Source organism: Schistocerca cancellata, chromosome 4 (assembly GCF_023864275.1).
Source record: "Schistocerca cancellata isolate TAMUIC-IGC-003103 chromosome 4, iqSchCanc2.1, whole genome shotgun sequence".
Lineage (NCBI taxonomy): Eukaryota > Metazoa > Arthropoda > Insecta > Orthoptera > Acrididae > Schistocerca > Schistocerca cancellata.
Window position 1 is genome coordinate 586,015,637 of NC_064629.1, and position 15,553 is coordinate 586,031,189.

The window sequence follows — 15,553 nt, forward strand, 5'->3', positions numbered from 1 at the left end:
AGGTAGTTTGCAATGTGTATTGGTCTTCAAATTTCAACTGTACGTTTTTCATTGCTACAATATGTTCATAATCTTTTCATATATTTTACAAAAGCATATGATTCAGTATTGCAATCAAAATTGTACAGAATTCTTTTGGAATTTGGAATACCAAAGAAGTATGTTAGACTTATAGAAGCGAGTTTGAAAAACACAAAAGGTAGAGTATGCGTGGGGAATTTGGAGTCAGAAGAATTTGTAATAAAGAATGGACTTAACAGGGAGATGCCCTGTCTCCGCTACTTTTTTATTTAGTCCTATAATATATCGTACGAATGGCAGCAGATAATTCAGAGGGTGTGGAGTTAAATGGAAATATTGAGATATTAGGGTATGCACATGATATAAACATCATTAGCGATAGGAAAGAACCTGTAACAGCAAACGTGAACGCGTTAATCAAGGCTAGTGAAGATGTAGGTCTAAGGATAAGTGAAGACAAAACTAAATACCTGGTTACTACTAGAATGCCAACAGCAGTACATCAGGAAATGTTAAGAGTTGGAGACATGCAGTTTGAAAAAGTGAACACATTTAAGCATCTAGGCGTGGACATCACTTCGAGAAATGAGATTGAATCCGAACCGAAGAAGAGATTACAGGCGGGAAATGCGTGCTGCTTCTCACTGAATAGATTACTTTCATCATGGATATTGTCTAGGAATTTAAAGATTAGAATATACAAAACTATTATTCTACCAGTTATGCTGTATGGGTGAGAGACTTGGTCTCTCACCATGCAAAATGAAAAGCCATTTCGAGTATTGGAAAACAAAATTTTGAGGAAAATTTTCGGAGCAAAAAGGGATGACATTAGTGGACGGTGGCGAAAACTGCAGAATGAAGAGGTTCACGGACTCTATTCAAGCCCTGACATAATCAGTATTATTAAATTACGTAGGCTGCAATGGGCGGGTCACGTAGCTTGAATGGATGAGGGCAGGGCAGCGCGCAGAGTACTGGTAGGGCACCTAGAGGGAAACCGTCCTGTGGGGAGACCGAGGCGTAGATGGGAGGACAATGTGAAGGCTGATTTGAGGAGCCTAGGTATTGAATGTGAATGGAAGGAAATAGCCCAAGGCAGGGACAGATGAAGAAAATACGTTGCTGGGGTAATGGACTCTCGAGTCCGGTATGACCAGTGAGTAAAAAAAAGAAAGTAAGTACAATATGTTCAGTATGTGTTTTCATATACAAGCAGTATGATATCATTAGAATTATCAAATAAGCTATACTTTCATCAATACTAAAACACCATGAATCCTACACTGGACATAATAAACAATGATTCCTGATTTATTTATGGTAATCTCAACTTACATCTCAAATGGTTTACTTACATTGTGTACTTTTGCTCATTAGTTATACAGTATAGAACATTATTCTTACACAGCACTACGCTTAGACATAAATTATTCTCTACACAAGAACATATACTGAGGATTGTGAAGGGGGGGGGGTGCGCACACACGCCCCCTGCCCCACACACACACACACACACACACACACACACACACACACACACAAAATCTGTACCAAATGGTATAAGTGAATACGTATACTAACGGAAATCTCAACATCTAATTATTTCCTTGAGAATTTTGCTAATAACAAATGGTCATAATTAGAAAAGATTGGCATCCATGAATACTAGGTATACACATGAACACCACTCATCTTCAGGAAGTAGCAAACAATAACGCCAAAAAATATTAAATATGCAACAGCAGACAATGGAAAACAATCAGACTACCCAACTGAAATAACTGCAGACAGACAGTGATCAAGTAACCTCCCCGTAAATCGCACAATGTTTTCAGTAAATTAATTTCATGCTAATTCAAGTTTGTTGTGAAATGTTCTCAAAAATGGAAGAATTTCACGGATACAGGATGGGACATACATAATGTGGAAAATGGCACAAAAATGAACTACAGTAACTGCTACTCACTGCCATTCTACTATTTACTATGGAAAGAAAGAAGTTTAATACTTAAGTACTTTTATGTCCACTTCCTCTTCTTTTCTTTTTGTTAGTGTTTATTCCCTCTAACACAGGTTCTGTGGTAAATATTTTCTTTATGTCCCTCCTGCCACCTCAGTAGTAAGAAATCTTACAGGGGCAAGTCAGTGTGCCACGTGAATACACACTGTGTAAACTTTGTTCAGTGTGTGATTGTATTTTAACTGGCTGTGTATCACATTTTCTGAGATGGTAAGTGAAGAGCAGCCCAGCATTCGCCTAAACAAGTGTGCAAAAATGGCTGAAATCACACTCAAGCTCGTTGGTGCACCAGTCAAGGTCATTAACCTGCTGCACAGATTCAATCCAGATCCGGCTCATGTTCCTGCCTCACAAACTATATGACCAGGTACCTGTATAACCAAAAAAAAAAAAAAAAAAATTCTCCTGGTCAAGACCTGAAGATGATGCATTGTCAACTGGATACCGTGGCATGTGGTGTCATCCAGATGCGGTATGGAGCGGCATAGAATCAATACAGCACTCCCAGCCACTGTCGAATTTACAGACTTTGGAATAGTAGCTTCTCAATTGGCATCACGAGGCTGAGTGTACGCCATTCCAGTCCTCTCAGCAATAAAAAATCTCTGACAGTACTGGAAATTGAACCCAGGTACTTCGCATGACAGCCAGACAAGCTGACCATTTGGCCATGGGGAGGGGGGAACACACACACTTGTACATCCACTACAAGTGTCAAATGCATTAAAAATTAATACTTAGTTTGTTTGATCACAATTCTGTAATCAGAAGTGTAGAAAGACTTTAATTACTGCAAAAGGTAATTAAAAATAGGAAGCAAATAAAGGTCCTCCTCTGTTAGCTTGGAATTAGAAGAAAATCCCTTCTGCGCAGACGTGGTAATGTGTAGTCGTGTGTTAAAGGCCTGTACTACATTACCTCTTCTGTCCAAATGTGGGAAATATAGACAAAATAATTTGTGCCATGAGAAATATTGTTGAGTTTCAAACAAAAGATTCTGTATAAAACTAATAATGAGCAAATAAAGTAATGAGCATTCTGAATGTAAACAATAGTTTTGAATTGCTACTAGACTATTACTGTCGATAGCAATGCATTTAAAATATACACATTTATTCTAGGCACCAGTGAAACTGAAATGCTGTTAACCTACAATGGCAGATTTATATCCATTTGATAGGGAAATACTTTGAAATGGAACAAAGTGACTATTTTGAAAATGGTGAAGAAGCCAGCTGTGGATTTTGTAAAAGAATCTGCATGACCCTCACTTGAGATTGTCATTGTCTTTACAAAAAAACACTACCTAGATGAGAATAATATGCGAGATAGAACGACAAGCACCAGTGTGGAATCCTAATTCATGCTGTATCTGACAACGATTTTTATGTGTAGCAGAGTACCCTACGAGCATTTCAATTTATTAATTCTTTAATCCAGGAATAGTATTCCAATTATAGTTTTGTTTTTAAAGAAGATAGGAATTTCTCATTGAGCTGGGAGCTCTAGAAATACAGAGTTGCTGGCAATACTATTAACAAATGGTGCCATTTGCTCCATTATTTCAACAGCTGTACTGGCAAGTGTTGGAGGTAGTTTGTTTTCAGAAGCATGTGCACATCATATGTGACTAAATTATTTGCATGTGATATGTAAAATACCAGCTACATTGATTACTAGTGTGTGTACTTAAAAATAGGGAAGATATGAGTCACTGTGCATCTGCGCAATTTCTATGAAAATTTGATGACTGTAGAATTTCATGGCAGGGCCAATGTTTCTTTTTTTCTTCTTCCTCCCAGTCATCTACACAGCGCGTCCAGTAAGTCTGTTTTCTGTTTCCAAAATCTGTAAGAAAAGCAACTACTGATTGATCATTAGATTTGTACTACAGATTCAATTGTTATTAAAAATTTTAATCACACTGCAATTGTATGTTTAATGAAATCTGTTGATGAATAAGTTGCTGTGAAATGAACGCGATACAAAATGGCTGCTCCTAAAGCAAACACTCAGTGTCTATTATGGTCTACTGAAGCAAAATTGGACCTGCAGACACTCAACAAAACTTCATAACTAAGTATGGAAGATATCCTCCATCATTTCCATCAATTCACGCATTGCAGAAAAAAATTATCAAGACAGGGACAGTGTCTGATAAAGGGAGGAGTAGATGACCAAGAACACCAGACAAAAATGTAGATTGCATAACATAAATCTTCAATGTTTCACACAGGGAGTCTATCCATGTTGCTGCCTGTCAGTTACAGCTATTGCAATGTTAAGCTATTGCACTTAACAGTTCCCAAAGTCCTGCATCAAAATTCACAATTTTACAATTACAAAATGGAATGGTTCAAATGGCTCTGAGCACTACAAGACTTTACATCTGAGGTCATCAGTCCTCTAGAACTTAGAACTACTTAAATCTAACTAACCTAAGAACATCACACACATCCCTGCCCGAGGCAGGATTCAAACCTGTGACCATAGCAGTTGCGCAGTTCCAGACTGAAGTGCCTAGAACCACTCAGCCACAGCGGCCGGAACATGGAATTGTTACAGACACTGGAACCAAATGATGTAACAGGATGAAGAGAGTTTACAGTTAACATGTTTCAGTTGTGGGACATTCTTTCATTCTTCAGAGAAAATGAACACACATAATGTGCAAATCTGGGAATCAGAAAACTCATGTGGCCAGGCAACTTAAGCGAGATAGTCGAAATATGAGAGTGTGGTGTGGGACAGCGTATAATTGCCTCAACCAGCACAACAACTATACAACCTTCAACCAGTTATCATTTTCCTGCAAGATGGTGCAACGCCACACAGCGGACTGTATGTTCATGAGCTCTTAAACATGAGACTTTACGGACTGGTGGATTGGCCATGTTATTCACCAGCTATTCCTCCTCTCGATTTCTTTCTATGGGGATATGTTACCTTAACATAATATCGTATACTGAACACAAATGAGATGCCACCGATTTCAAACCACAGATGAGCAAACATGGCAAGAAATTGATTAACATCATATGAGTTTTGTGCAACTAATGGTGCCCATTAAAGATGTATTAAGGGGGAAAAAAAGCCTTTGCATATATTTTAATTTTCTGAGTAACACATTTTTCGATTGTGAAGGGATTTTAAGGACACCCTTTATGTAACTCATGGTGTATGTATGGAGCACAAATGGATACAATTCAGAAGCCTAGTTTGATATATATTAGAATAGTATGTGCTTAAAAAGGTTCTGAGGGGTGAGAAAGACCTGTTGTGACTCAACAGCAGTGTCAGAAAGTTGCTATGAAAGCAAAGACAGCTTCATCATAAATTAAAGTAAAGTCAAAGCCTAGCTGACAAACAAAAGCTGAATGAAGTAAAAATTAGCACAAGAGCAATTAACTTGAAAGAAAAATTTTGCCAACTGTTCTGACTAAACCCCTAAGAAGTTTTGATCTTTCATAGAGCAAATAATCAGATCAAAATCAACTATTCAGTCACCAAGTGACCACACTGGCACCAAAACAGAAGATAACTGAGACGAAAGCAAAATACTGTTTCACCACGGCAAAACGTTATTTTGATAACCCTTCCAACCATCCCACAAATGCCGAACTTGTAGATATTGACATAAGTGATCACAAAACAGAAAATCAACTAAAACTGCTCAATAGAAGAAAGGCATCTGGAGTGGCCGAGATATTTTATGGAAATTATGCAAATGAGCTTTCTCCCCTTCTGCAGTAATTAATTGAAGGTCACCGGAGCAACAAAAGGTGCCTAGTGACTGGATAAAAAGCACAGGTCATTAGGATTTCCAGTCTCTCTACCAAAATCAATATGGACTGAGCAAACACAACATATTGAGAAACTCAGCTCCCTCGGTTTGTCTGCGAGATCCATAGTGCCATAGGCACTGATGCCCAGATTCATAATCCAGTGTTCCTTTACCTCAGGAAGATATTTGATACAGTTTCTCAATGTCATTTAAAGAATCACATTTGTGGCTGGATTCAGAACTTCCTTTCAGACAGAACTCAACATTTTGCTCTTAATGGAACAAATTCAACAGATGTAAAGGTAATTTCATGAGTACCCCAAGGGGGTATGATATTGCCATTACAGATTACAATATACACAAGTGATCTACTGGATAACATGAAGTTCCATGTCGTCGTTTGCTGACAACATTAGTAGTGACAAATTGTAACAAACTGCTGGGAGATCCGGAGAGGATCAATGATTGGTGCAGTGACTGACAGCTGACACTGAATGTAAATAAATGTTACATATTGCACATAAATAGATGGGTTCAGATGGCTCTGAGCACTATGGGACTTAACATCTGAGGTCAACAGTCCCCTAGAACTTAGAACTACTTAAACCTAACTAACCTAAGCACATCACACACATCCATGCCTGAGGCAGGATTCGAACCTGCAACCATAGCAGTCACGCTGTTCTGGACTGAAGCGCCTAGAACTGCTCGGCCACTGTGGCCAGCCATAAATAGATGAAAATACCCACTATTGTTAGATTACACGATTGGCAACAAGTCATTAGAAATAGTAACTATGTAAAATACACAGGACTAACCATCTGGAATGACCCAAAGTGGAATGATGAAAAAATCGTTGTAGGAAAAGCAGATGCTAGAATGAGATTTACTGGAAGAATCTAAAGGAAATGTAATTCATCCATGAAAGAAGTGACCCACAAAACATTTGACCAGTTCTTGAGTACTGTTCATTAGTTGGATTAGTAGAAAAGATAGTCAAAATCCTATGAAGAGTGGTGTTTCTTCACAGGATTGTTTAGTCAGTGAAAGAGCATTACATAATTGTTTAACAAACTCAGATAGCACATGCTACAAGAAAGGCACCATGGATCACAGAGAGATTTACAATTGAAGTTCTGAGAGGGGGGAGAGAGACTATTGAAATTCTGAGATTTTACTTTCCTAAAAGCATTGACTGACACACTAATTCTCCAACGCGTCATGAAATGACCCCAATGAGAAAATTAGAGAAATTGCAATTATACAGAGGTTTACAGACAATCATTCTTCCCACTCACCATTTGTGAATGGAACAGGGAAGTGAAGAAAAGATAATGGTAACAGAAGCACCCGTCACCATGTAAGACGGCTTATGGAGTACAGATATAGATGTTGTGGTGTTGCATTGTAGGTAGGTACATTAACAAGACAGAGAACTTGTTGGCATTCAGTCCTACAAGGCATGCAGAAGAACTTCAGTGAAGTTTGGGAAATAAAATACCAATACCAGCAGAATCAAAGCTGTATGGGTAGTAACAGCATAGCCCATTAAATGCAAGGTTTAGTGTCTGAATCTTGGGCTTGCACGCAGTTTTAATATGCCAGGAAATTCGAGATAATGATTTGCCCACTGAGACATACGAACATATATCAGAGGGATTTAAGAATATCATAGACAGTATTAACAAAGATGGCTTGAAAATTATACGAAGCTGGCTATTTCTGAATGCATCTTGTGTCAGTTATCACTTCACAAACTTTCCTGTTAATAGCATATTTGAAGCCTTTTCCTACTACTTTCTGTGTCTGATGAGGTTACATTATGGTAGCAACACAGAACTCACATCAATTTAAGATCCTGTACTTCTCCCATTTTGGTATTACATACCATTCCAGAGGAATTATATGTATCCCTACATATTCTTACTGACAAATGATACTCTCAAAGGAAAATTATAAATTATCATAGAGGAGAACACAAATATTTTGCAGGTCTGTTACGTCATTTGAATGTGGCAAATCATGTCAAGGGACAATGCATGTCTTTAAGATGGGATGGCGATTGTTGTGAGAAGTACCATGTGGATGCGAATATAGAAGCTCCTAGAATTGATGGCCTAGTTTGGAGATATATATATATATATACTTAAAAACAAAGATGATGTGACTTACCAAATGAAAGTGCTGGCAGGTCGACAGACACACAAACGAACACAAACATACACACAAAATTCAAGCTTTCGCAACAAACTGTTGCCTCATCAGGAAAGAGGGAAGGAGAGGGAAAGACGAAAGGATGTGGGTTTTAAGGGAGAGGGTAAGGAGTCATTCCAGTCCCAGGAGCGGAAAGACTTACCTTAGGGGGAAAAAAGGACGGGTATACACTCACACACACACATATCCATCCACACATATACAGACACAAGCAGACATATTTAAATATGTCTGCTTGTGTCTGGATATGTGTGGATGGATATGTGTGTGTGTGTGAGTGTATACCCGTCCTTTTTTCCCCCTAAGGTAAGTCTTTCCGCTCCCGGGACTGGAATGACTCCTTACCCTCTCCCTTAAAACCCACATCCTTTCGTCTTTCCCTCTCCTTCCCTCTTTCCTGATGAGGCAACAGTTTGTTGCGAAAGCTTGAATTTTGTGTGTATGTTTGTGTTCGTTTGTGTGTCTGTCGACCTGCCAGCACTTTCATTTGGTAAGTCACATCATCTTTGTTTTTAAGTATATTTTTCCTTCGTGGAATGTTTCCTTCTATTATATATATATATATATATATATATATATATATATATATATATATATATATATATATAATTTGACAATACTTGTGATGTTTATTCAGACAAATAACATGTCTATCAAGATCATCCTTTCTTTGGCTACACTCCTATGTGAACTGTTGCTTCAGTCTGCTACATATAAGTTTTGTGTCGGACATTATGATTTGACAGAAATTTGATGTTATCCAGTAGATGATGTATATGTTGTCTGAAATTTAAGGATTATATGTATGAAAGATGTTTGTATATTATTCAAGACAAGTAGAGTAGCAGTCTTAAATTTCCTTACAGTGATAAGTATGTAAGAAGGAGACAAAGTATGTCATAACTGCATATAAGGCAATAGATGAGTAACTAGAAGGTGAAGAAGAAAAATATTTAATCTACATTAATTAAATCATGTGCAAGAAAAATAAGACACTACACCATTCAGTTTCCGATCAAAATCATTTTCAGAATAGGGCAGAACCTTTGTCACCAATTTTACTTTCAAACAGCTGACTATATTTTTTTTTAACACATAGCATAATGAACAGACAAAACATTGTCACAAACTGATGAAAGATTTCAGCAGTATGACCATATGTTTGAAGTTAAATATTCAGTTTTATACTAGTACAAGCGACGAAAGTTTCTGTTACATTGCACCACATAACCTGAAATCTATCATATGGCAGCTTAACTAGGCTGGTCCTACAGACATTGAAATATTCAACTGACAGGAATGAAAAGCTGTAACCAGCAAACTTTTTGAATAACAGGCAACTATGCCACATCAAGATAATTACATAACTTCTTTAAAACTGCATTTCTTGGTAGATTTTGGTTATCTCTATTAATAATGTGGTTTTAATTATTCAAACTTCCTTTATTATAAGTAAACCACATTTATTTTTGACATCTATTCTGACTTTTATAATGAGATTATTGCGAAATATTTTGCCAGAAACATGTTTAATATGCTACAAGAACAGCTGCTGTTTTGGTCTACATTATTCATGGTCACAAAATGTATTGCCTTGTCTACCATTAACTCCATGTGTATTCACTATTCTAGTTGCCTGGAGTCAGAACTGAGTAGAAATTTCATAAGTTTTTTTCTTATTTGTCTCTATGAAAGTGACAGGTCACAAATGCATCAAATAAATGAATGATCTGGACAATTATGTCTGGTGATGTGTGTCATAATATAAACCATATCACAAAATGCTTATGTGGTTTTCCCATAGTGCACATGCACCTTAATTTTTAAATTGTTATATTAAGCATTCACAGTTTCAGTTGTCATTTTGCATTTTCACAAGTTGCAAGAAAAAGAGCTGCGACAATAATGGAAGCAAACGGCCTTTTCAGATAGTTGATTACAGAAACTGTATACGTCAAACAAAATAATTTACAAAGATATGTAAGCATTGTGAAAAAAAGCTGGGAAATTACAGCATTTGGTATACTTTATGTTATGTAAGGAATATAACCTCTTACATATTCTGCACAAGTTTGAAAGTTACCAAAAAAGTCAAGTCTGTAGCAACAAAGTTACATATTTATTCTACTCTTCTATCTGTATTTTTCTTATTTCAACAGACACTTTGGCAAACTATATAAAATTATGGAACTAAACAGCTGAATGCTTAGATGCCCCCCTCCCACAAACTATTACAAATACAGCAACTACTTTCCACTTCTGTCAAAATAAAAAAAATGAACAGATGAAAAAGTATACCGATTAACTTCTTTTTGCCAAAATTATATGAATTACCATCAAGACTGCAGTGAGTGTAATACTTAAAGCATCTCCATTACATTTCTGGACAAATTTAATGGGAATGACTACAGTAAGCTCTCCGACATATGCAATCTGTTAATCTTTGAGATTGGTCAGTTAGGAAATAAGCTTGAACAAATAAGAACGGAATGGCATTCAACAAAGAACAAGCTGGTGCAACGATTTCTGTATCCCCCTCCCTCATATTAAAGATGGCTAGTGCTTGAGAAAGTTCACAACTCCATTTCAAGACATGGGTCAACCAATGATATCTGAATCCTGTTTTACAACCCAGATCAGGCAAAAAGGTTCACACAGAAAACTGACATACAAAATTTCATTTTCATCTCCTTGAAATATAAAGTACACAGCAACACTGGATGAATACTATTCTATTTACATACCTACGAGTCACTCATAGTTCAAACTCTTGATAGACCAAGTCCCTAAGACATCGGAAAAGCAAAACACAAAGTCTAGAGGTGGATTCTGGTACACATTTCCAGCCAAATCATTAAATATTATTAACTATAACCACTAGCAGTAACGGCTTTAAGGTTGTGGAAGAAAAAGCATACTTTCAAGATATCAGCCCCAGCAACTGATTTCATGCAAAGATTTTTTGCCATAATTCTGATAGTACATAGTTATGACCCTCTGAAACTCTGAAAGTATTGCTTTTAAACTTCTGTATGCACAATATGTGTGTCATTCACCCCATCCCACTGCAGCCGTCTAATGTCCTAGTGCCAAGTACTCTACAGTGGACTGCATAAGAGGTTTGTGAAATACTGTTTTGATATTAGTAACATGCTTTTTCATTGTGCCAGTGTGTGGTTTCTAACCTGTAGCTGGTGCTAGAGATCTCTCTGCTTTGAACGTACTTATGTTGCCTTTACAAATGCAGTGTAAAAGAACAAAATGAATGAGTGTGTCATTAACGAAGTAGCTCAATGTTATTTCACTATTAACATCACTGTTGTGCATTATTTCCTTTGGATTTTAAAGCTGAAAATGTTAAAGCGAAGTTCATATGTACATGTGCTATTACTCAACTCAGTTGGCATGATGAAGTTGTACATTGAAGTAATTAACTTTATTTAATAGTAATTCTACAGTTGCTCAGGTTTACTCATTTTGCTTTTGAGGTGCATATATTGCTGAATTACATCAGTATGAGAATATTGTTAAATAATATTCAATATGTTCGTGAGGTTGACATTATGTACTATACTCACATCACTTACCTATTTTTCACGTAGAATAACATATGGCTTCTCTAACAATATTTTGTAATATGTTTAATAGATGTGCCCCCCCCCCTCCCCATTATTCCCTCACCATCAAATTCTGCAAATAGGAGGGCTCTGGTTGTTATTCTGCTGTACAGTACTTCTTGCTCTGCCACTAGACAGCTGCAGTGGCGGAGAGTGAGAGACAAGTAACTGGCGCACATGAAGAGAAACTGTACTTTTTAGAAGGTCATAACTGTGTACTATCAGAATTACGTCCCAAATTTTTACATGGGATCTATTTCTAGGGCTGGTATCTTGCAGGTGTTGTTCTTTCTCCTTAAATTATGAGGTCAAGATGGTGATGTTTCCTTGTTAGTTAAGGTGTAAAGCTCAGTATTCTCTGTAGCAGATGAGTAAATGCAAAAAGCTGCAACATATGTGGACAATGAACAGCAAAAGTCACCACCTACGTTCCACAAAATATGGGGAATTAGCATCTCTGTTAAAAACTACATCTTTCATTCAGTTACACAAAAAATTATTATTGAAACTGAATTGTTATACTGCTTCTATTATGTAGGCCAATTAGGCACCTCTACAGATGGAAAACACCAAAAACAATTCAGTCAGCTGGTTGTATGAGCCCTTTGTCCTACAGAATCTGTGGTGGTCTATTCAAAGTTAAGAATATTTCAGTTATGTTTCACAACTTATTTCCATTTCTACATTAAGTGTGGTTTATTCTAAAGAATCTTATAATCCTATGTGGGCACACACTTTGTTGTCGTTTTCTTTTTCTTTCTTTCTTTGGCATTCGACTTGCTATCAGAAGAGTTCGTTTATAAGTATATTCATCTTACCAAACAAACTTGCAGCAAAAATGATGAAAACATCTTAGGACAATGATATAACAACAAGATTGGAAAGAAAACTCAAATGGTTTGAATGAATAAATTGCATATTTGCAAACAAATAAAAATACTTTTCTTTACTTTGAAACATTCTATGCCATGCATACAACTAAGCAACATAACTTATAACTTGACATGCAAAGGAAACCAAAGATTACATTTCACTCTTCAGACATTAATAATTATCACAGAGAAAGGATATAAAATTATTAAGGAACACCATTGCAGTTTAAAAACACAATAAAAAATAACATGGTCACACTATTAGCACATACATAAAATGATGTTAAATGAAAAGAGAAGACAAAAAGTATACTGCCAACACACAATTTTATACAAACAAGCTAACAATCTTTATTAAACAAAAAAAGAACACAAATTCTACAACTTGGAAAGTGGAAAACAGTCCATGTATCAAGAAATATAATTTCTACACTATTGTCATAAATCAATAACAGAAAGATATTAAATTATAGTATGGGTGAGTTATCAAAATATCTGCCTTTTCTTTTTATTATTGACAGAAGCAAACATAGCAGCTATCGATTATACAATGTGCAGATTAAATAAATTACAGAAAAATTTAAAACAGTCTACTCTGACTACAAAATGCAGTAAAATATAGGATACAAGAAACAAAAATGAAACCAAAAGAAATTTCCTATGGAAGTACATAATATTTAATACATTTGGCAAAGACAGTTCACACATGACTGTGTTAAGACTGACTGAAGTTTGTACTAAGTACACTTTACAAATACTGCTCACACTGACAAATATTATCAATAATTAAATATGCCTAGGTTAGCACTAGACAGATCATGCAATTAAGGGACATAATCCTACCATGAATGCAAAATGTCCAACTTAACTAAGTTATGGATACAATAAATTGTTTGCAGCAGTTCACAAAAACTATTTTTGGAATAAGTTACACATAAAAATTATACAGTTGAGGACTCCATCCTTAATTTTCAGAAACAAAGATAATAACTAAGTGAGAGAATATAATTCTTTAATTGTTAGTAAAATGTATTTTAATAAATTGTAGCACAAACAATGTCCAAGCAATAAAATGCAAACTATAATTACACACTGGAAAAATTAACAAGTAAACTTGACAAAACTTGGCTGGCAGCTTTGCAAGTTAACGTATCATAATTTCATGTCTGTTAACAGATATACATCTACTCCACACCATGTCCTCATCTACCACCAACCACTCAAACTCCACCTTTCACAGATTCATGTTCTGCAGCAGTTATTTAAAGTATACTGACATAGAATCCGCTACCAGTCCTAAAAAGCACCACATAGTCCAAAAGCAACCCATATTTCTGCTCTAAATGAACAGGAATTGTTGCATTAACTATGAGAATTATTGAGCAAAAAGACACTTTGGGCTTCCAATAACCTGCAAGTCAATCTTCCTGGGTGGCACATGCAGGTTCAGTGGAAGTTACTATAGTTGATCTTGCTCAATTCCCCTTCCCTGTCTTTTTTATATAATTGTAGATTTTTCACTGTAAGAATAATGTGATGTCAAATTTTCTTGCAAATGAGGAAAGTTGTGTTCAGTTGTTTTAAGATAACTGAAATACAGCAATGTTAACATCATCATTTACAGATACAACATGCCTAGAGCAAATATGCTCCCTTTGCAAGAGGAACACAAGGAAATAATTCATTTTGCATGACCTGCAAATGAATGTTATTGTAAAGAGTTTAGTCATAACCTAGAACTTATATAAAAGTGATCTTAAAATGGTGAAAATGAGTATTCACTAGATACCATAAAGACTTCATTTGAGTAAAAGGTTCTGAAGAAATGATTACAAAACATCACATGCACCCACTTTTGAAAAACAATGTTGTCACTGTGTATGATATTCAGTACAACCCTGAAACAAAATCTTAGTCGTAACAGTGGGAACATGACCACTCGTGAGCCCCAACAAGAATCTAATTTAATGCACCCACAGAAAGAAATCTTGGAACTTTGTTAAGAACAGAACTTCATTATGCTCTAACACTCAAAACGATGGGTGTACAGAACTGATAGGAAATTTCGTCTTTCACCAAAACAGAACTTTGACACACTCATGTTGAACTTTTAACAAATTCTTGGTGTAAAAGGGTGCAAATACGTTCTGTTTAACTGACCTCTCTCTGATTAATATATAGTTGACAGACACCTGCCATGGAGACAGTCTATAGAGTTTATATATATCTGAACACCTAAACACACTATTACATAAGCCGAATGATTCTGAAAAGCAACTGGAGGTCTGCTTAGATAGATAATTCTCATAGGGAAGCAGAAAATAATTCACGAAGCACATGAGAAGTTGTTTGTATCATACACAATATTTGGGTTATTGCCTGTAGCACAGTATTATTTGCCCGTACACAATTGTAACACCACAGAGACTTTGTTATTACAGGTTAACTTACAATTAATAATGTAAAACCAGTACTGTGATATTAAAAATTTATTTTACAAAAATATGATAAATAGTGACGAAAGTTATTTTCCAATGCTCACTCCAAAAGATATAATACTACCACTAAATAAATATTATAAATTACCGACATAGAAGATTTTGACCAAAGATATTTTGATATTACTTTTATTTTGATACAAAACATAACAGGATATATTCTACATAAAACTAAGGAGGGCAATATAAAACTAAGGAGGGCAATTTGCCTCTCTCTCAAATCAGCACTGGGGAACTGACTCAGCAGCTCTCAGAAAAAGCAACAGTGCAGACAACAAATAAGTCTACTTTGCACCTAAAGCAATTAGCTGTAAGAAGCACCACCATCTCCTCCCAACTTACAGGAGAAATTGCCATGTTATGTTCACTGTTTGAGGACTTTCACATCAATGTAAGCTTGAAAAGCCAATTACATTTGTCAGTTAGGAGCATATGCAAATTATTCCATGCACATGTGTGTTGAAGATGTAAAATACAAATATATAATTTTGTAGACATCATACGTAAAAACTGTATTTCATTTA

The 15,553-nt window shown here is 36.0% G+C and overlaps 1 protein-coding gene across 8 annotated transcripts in view; it reads right to left on the minus strand.

Moving 5' to 3' along the window:
- Positions 1-15,553, minus strand: part of LOC126185115 (catenin delta-2) — a 491,417-nt gene that overhangs the window by 3,150 nt on the left and 472,714 nt on the right. For 2 of the 8 annotated variants that reach the window (XM_049927933.1, XM_049927932.1), the window contains one exon: positions 12,579-14,051. The exons of the other annotated variants lie outside the window; for them this stretch is intronic. In XM_049927933.1, coding sequence (XP_049783890.1) covers positions 14,049-14,051 — 3 coding nt within the window. In that variant the 3' untranslated portion in view covers positions 12,579-14,048. Of the gene's footprint in view, positions 1-12,578; positions 14,052-15,553 lie in introns of those variants that run through there. 8 annotated transcript variants of the gene reach the window in all.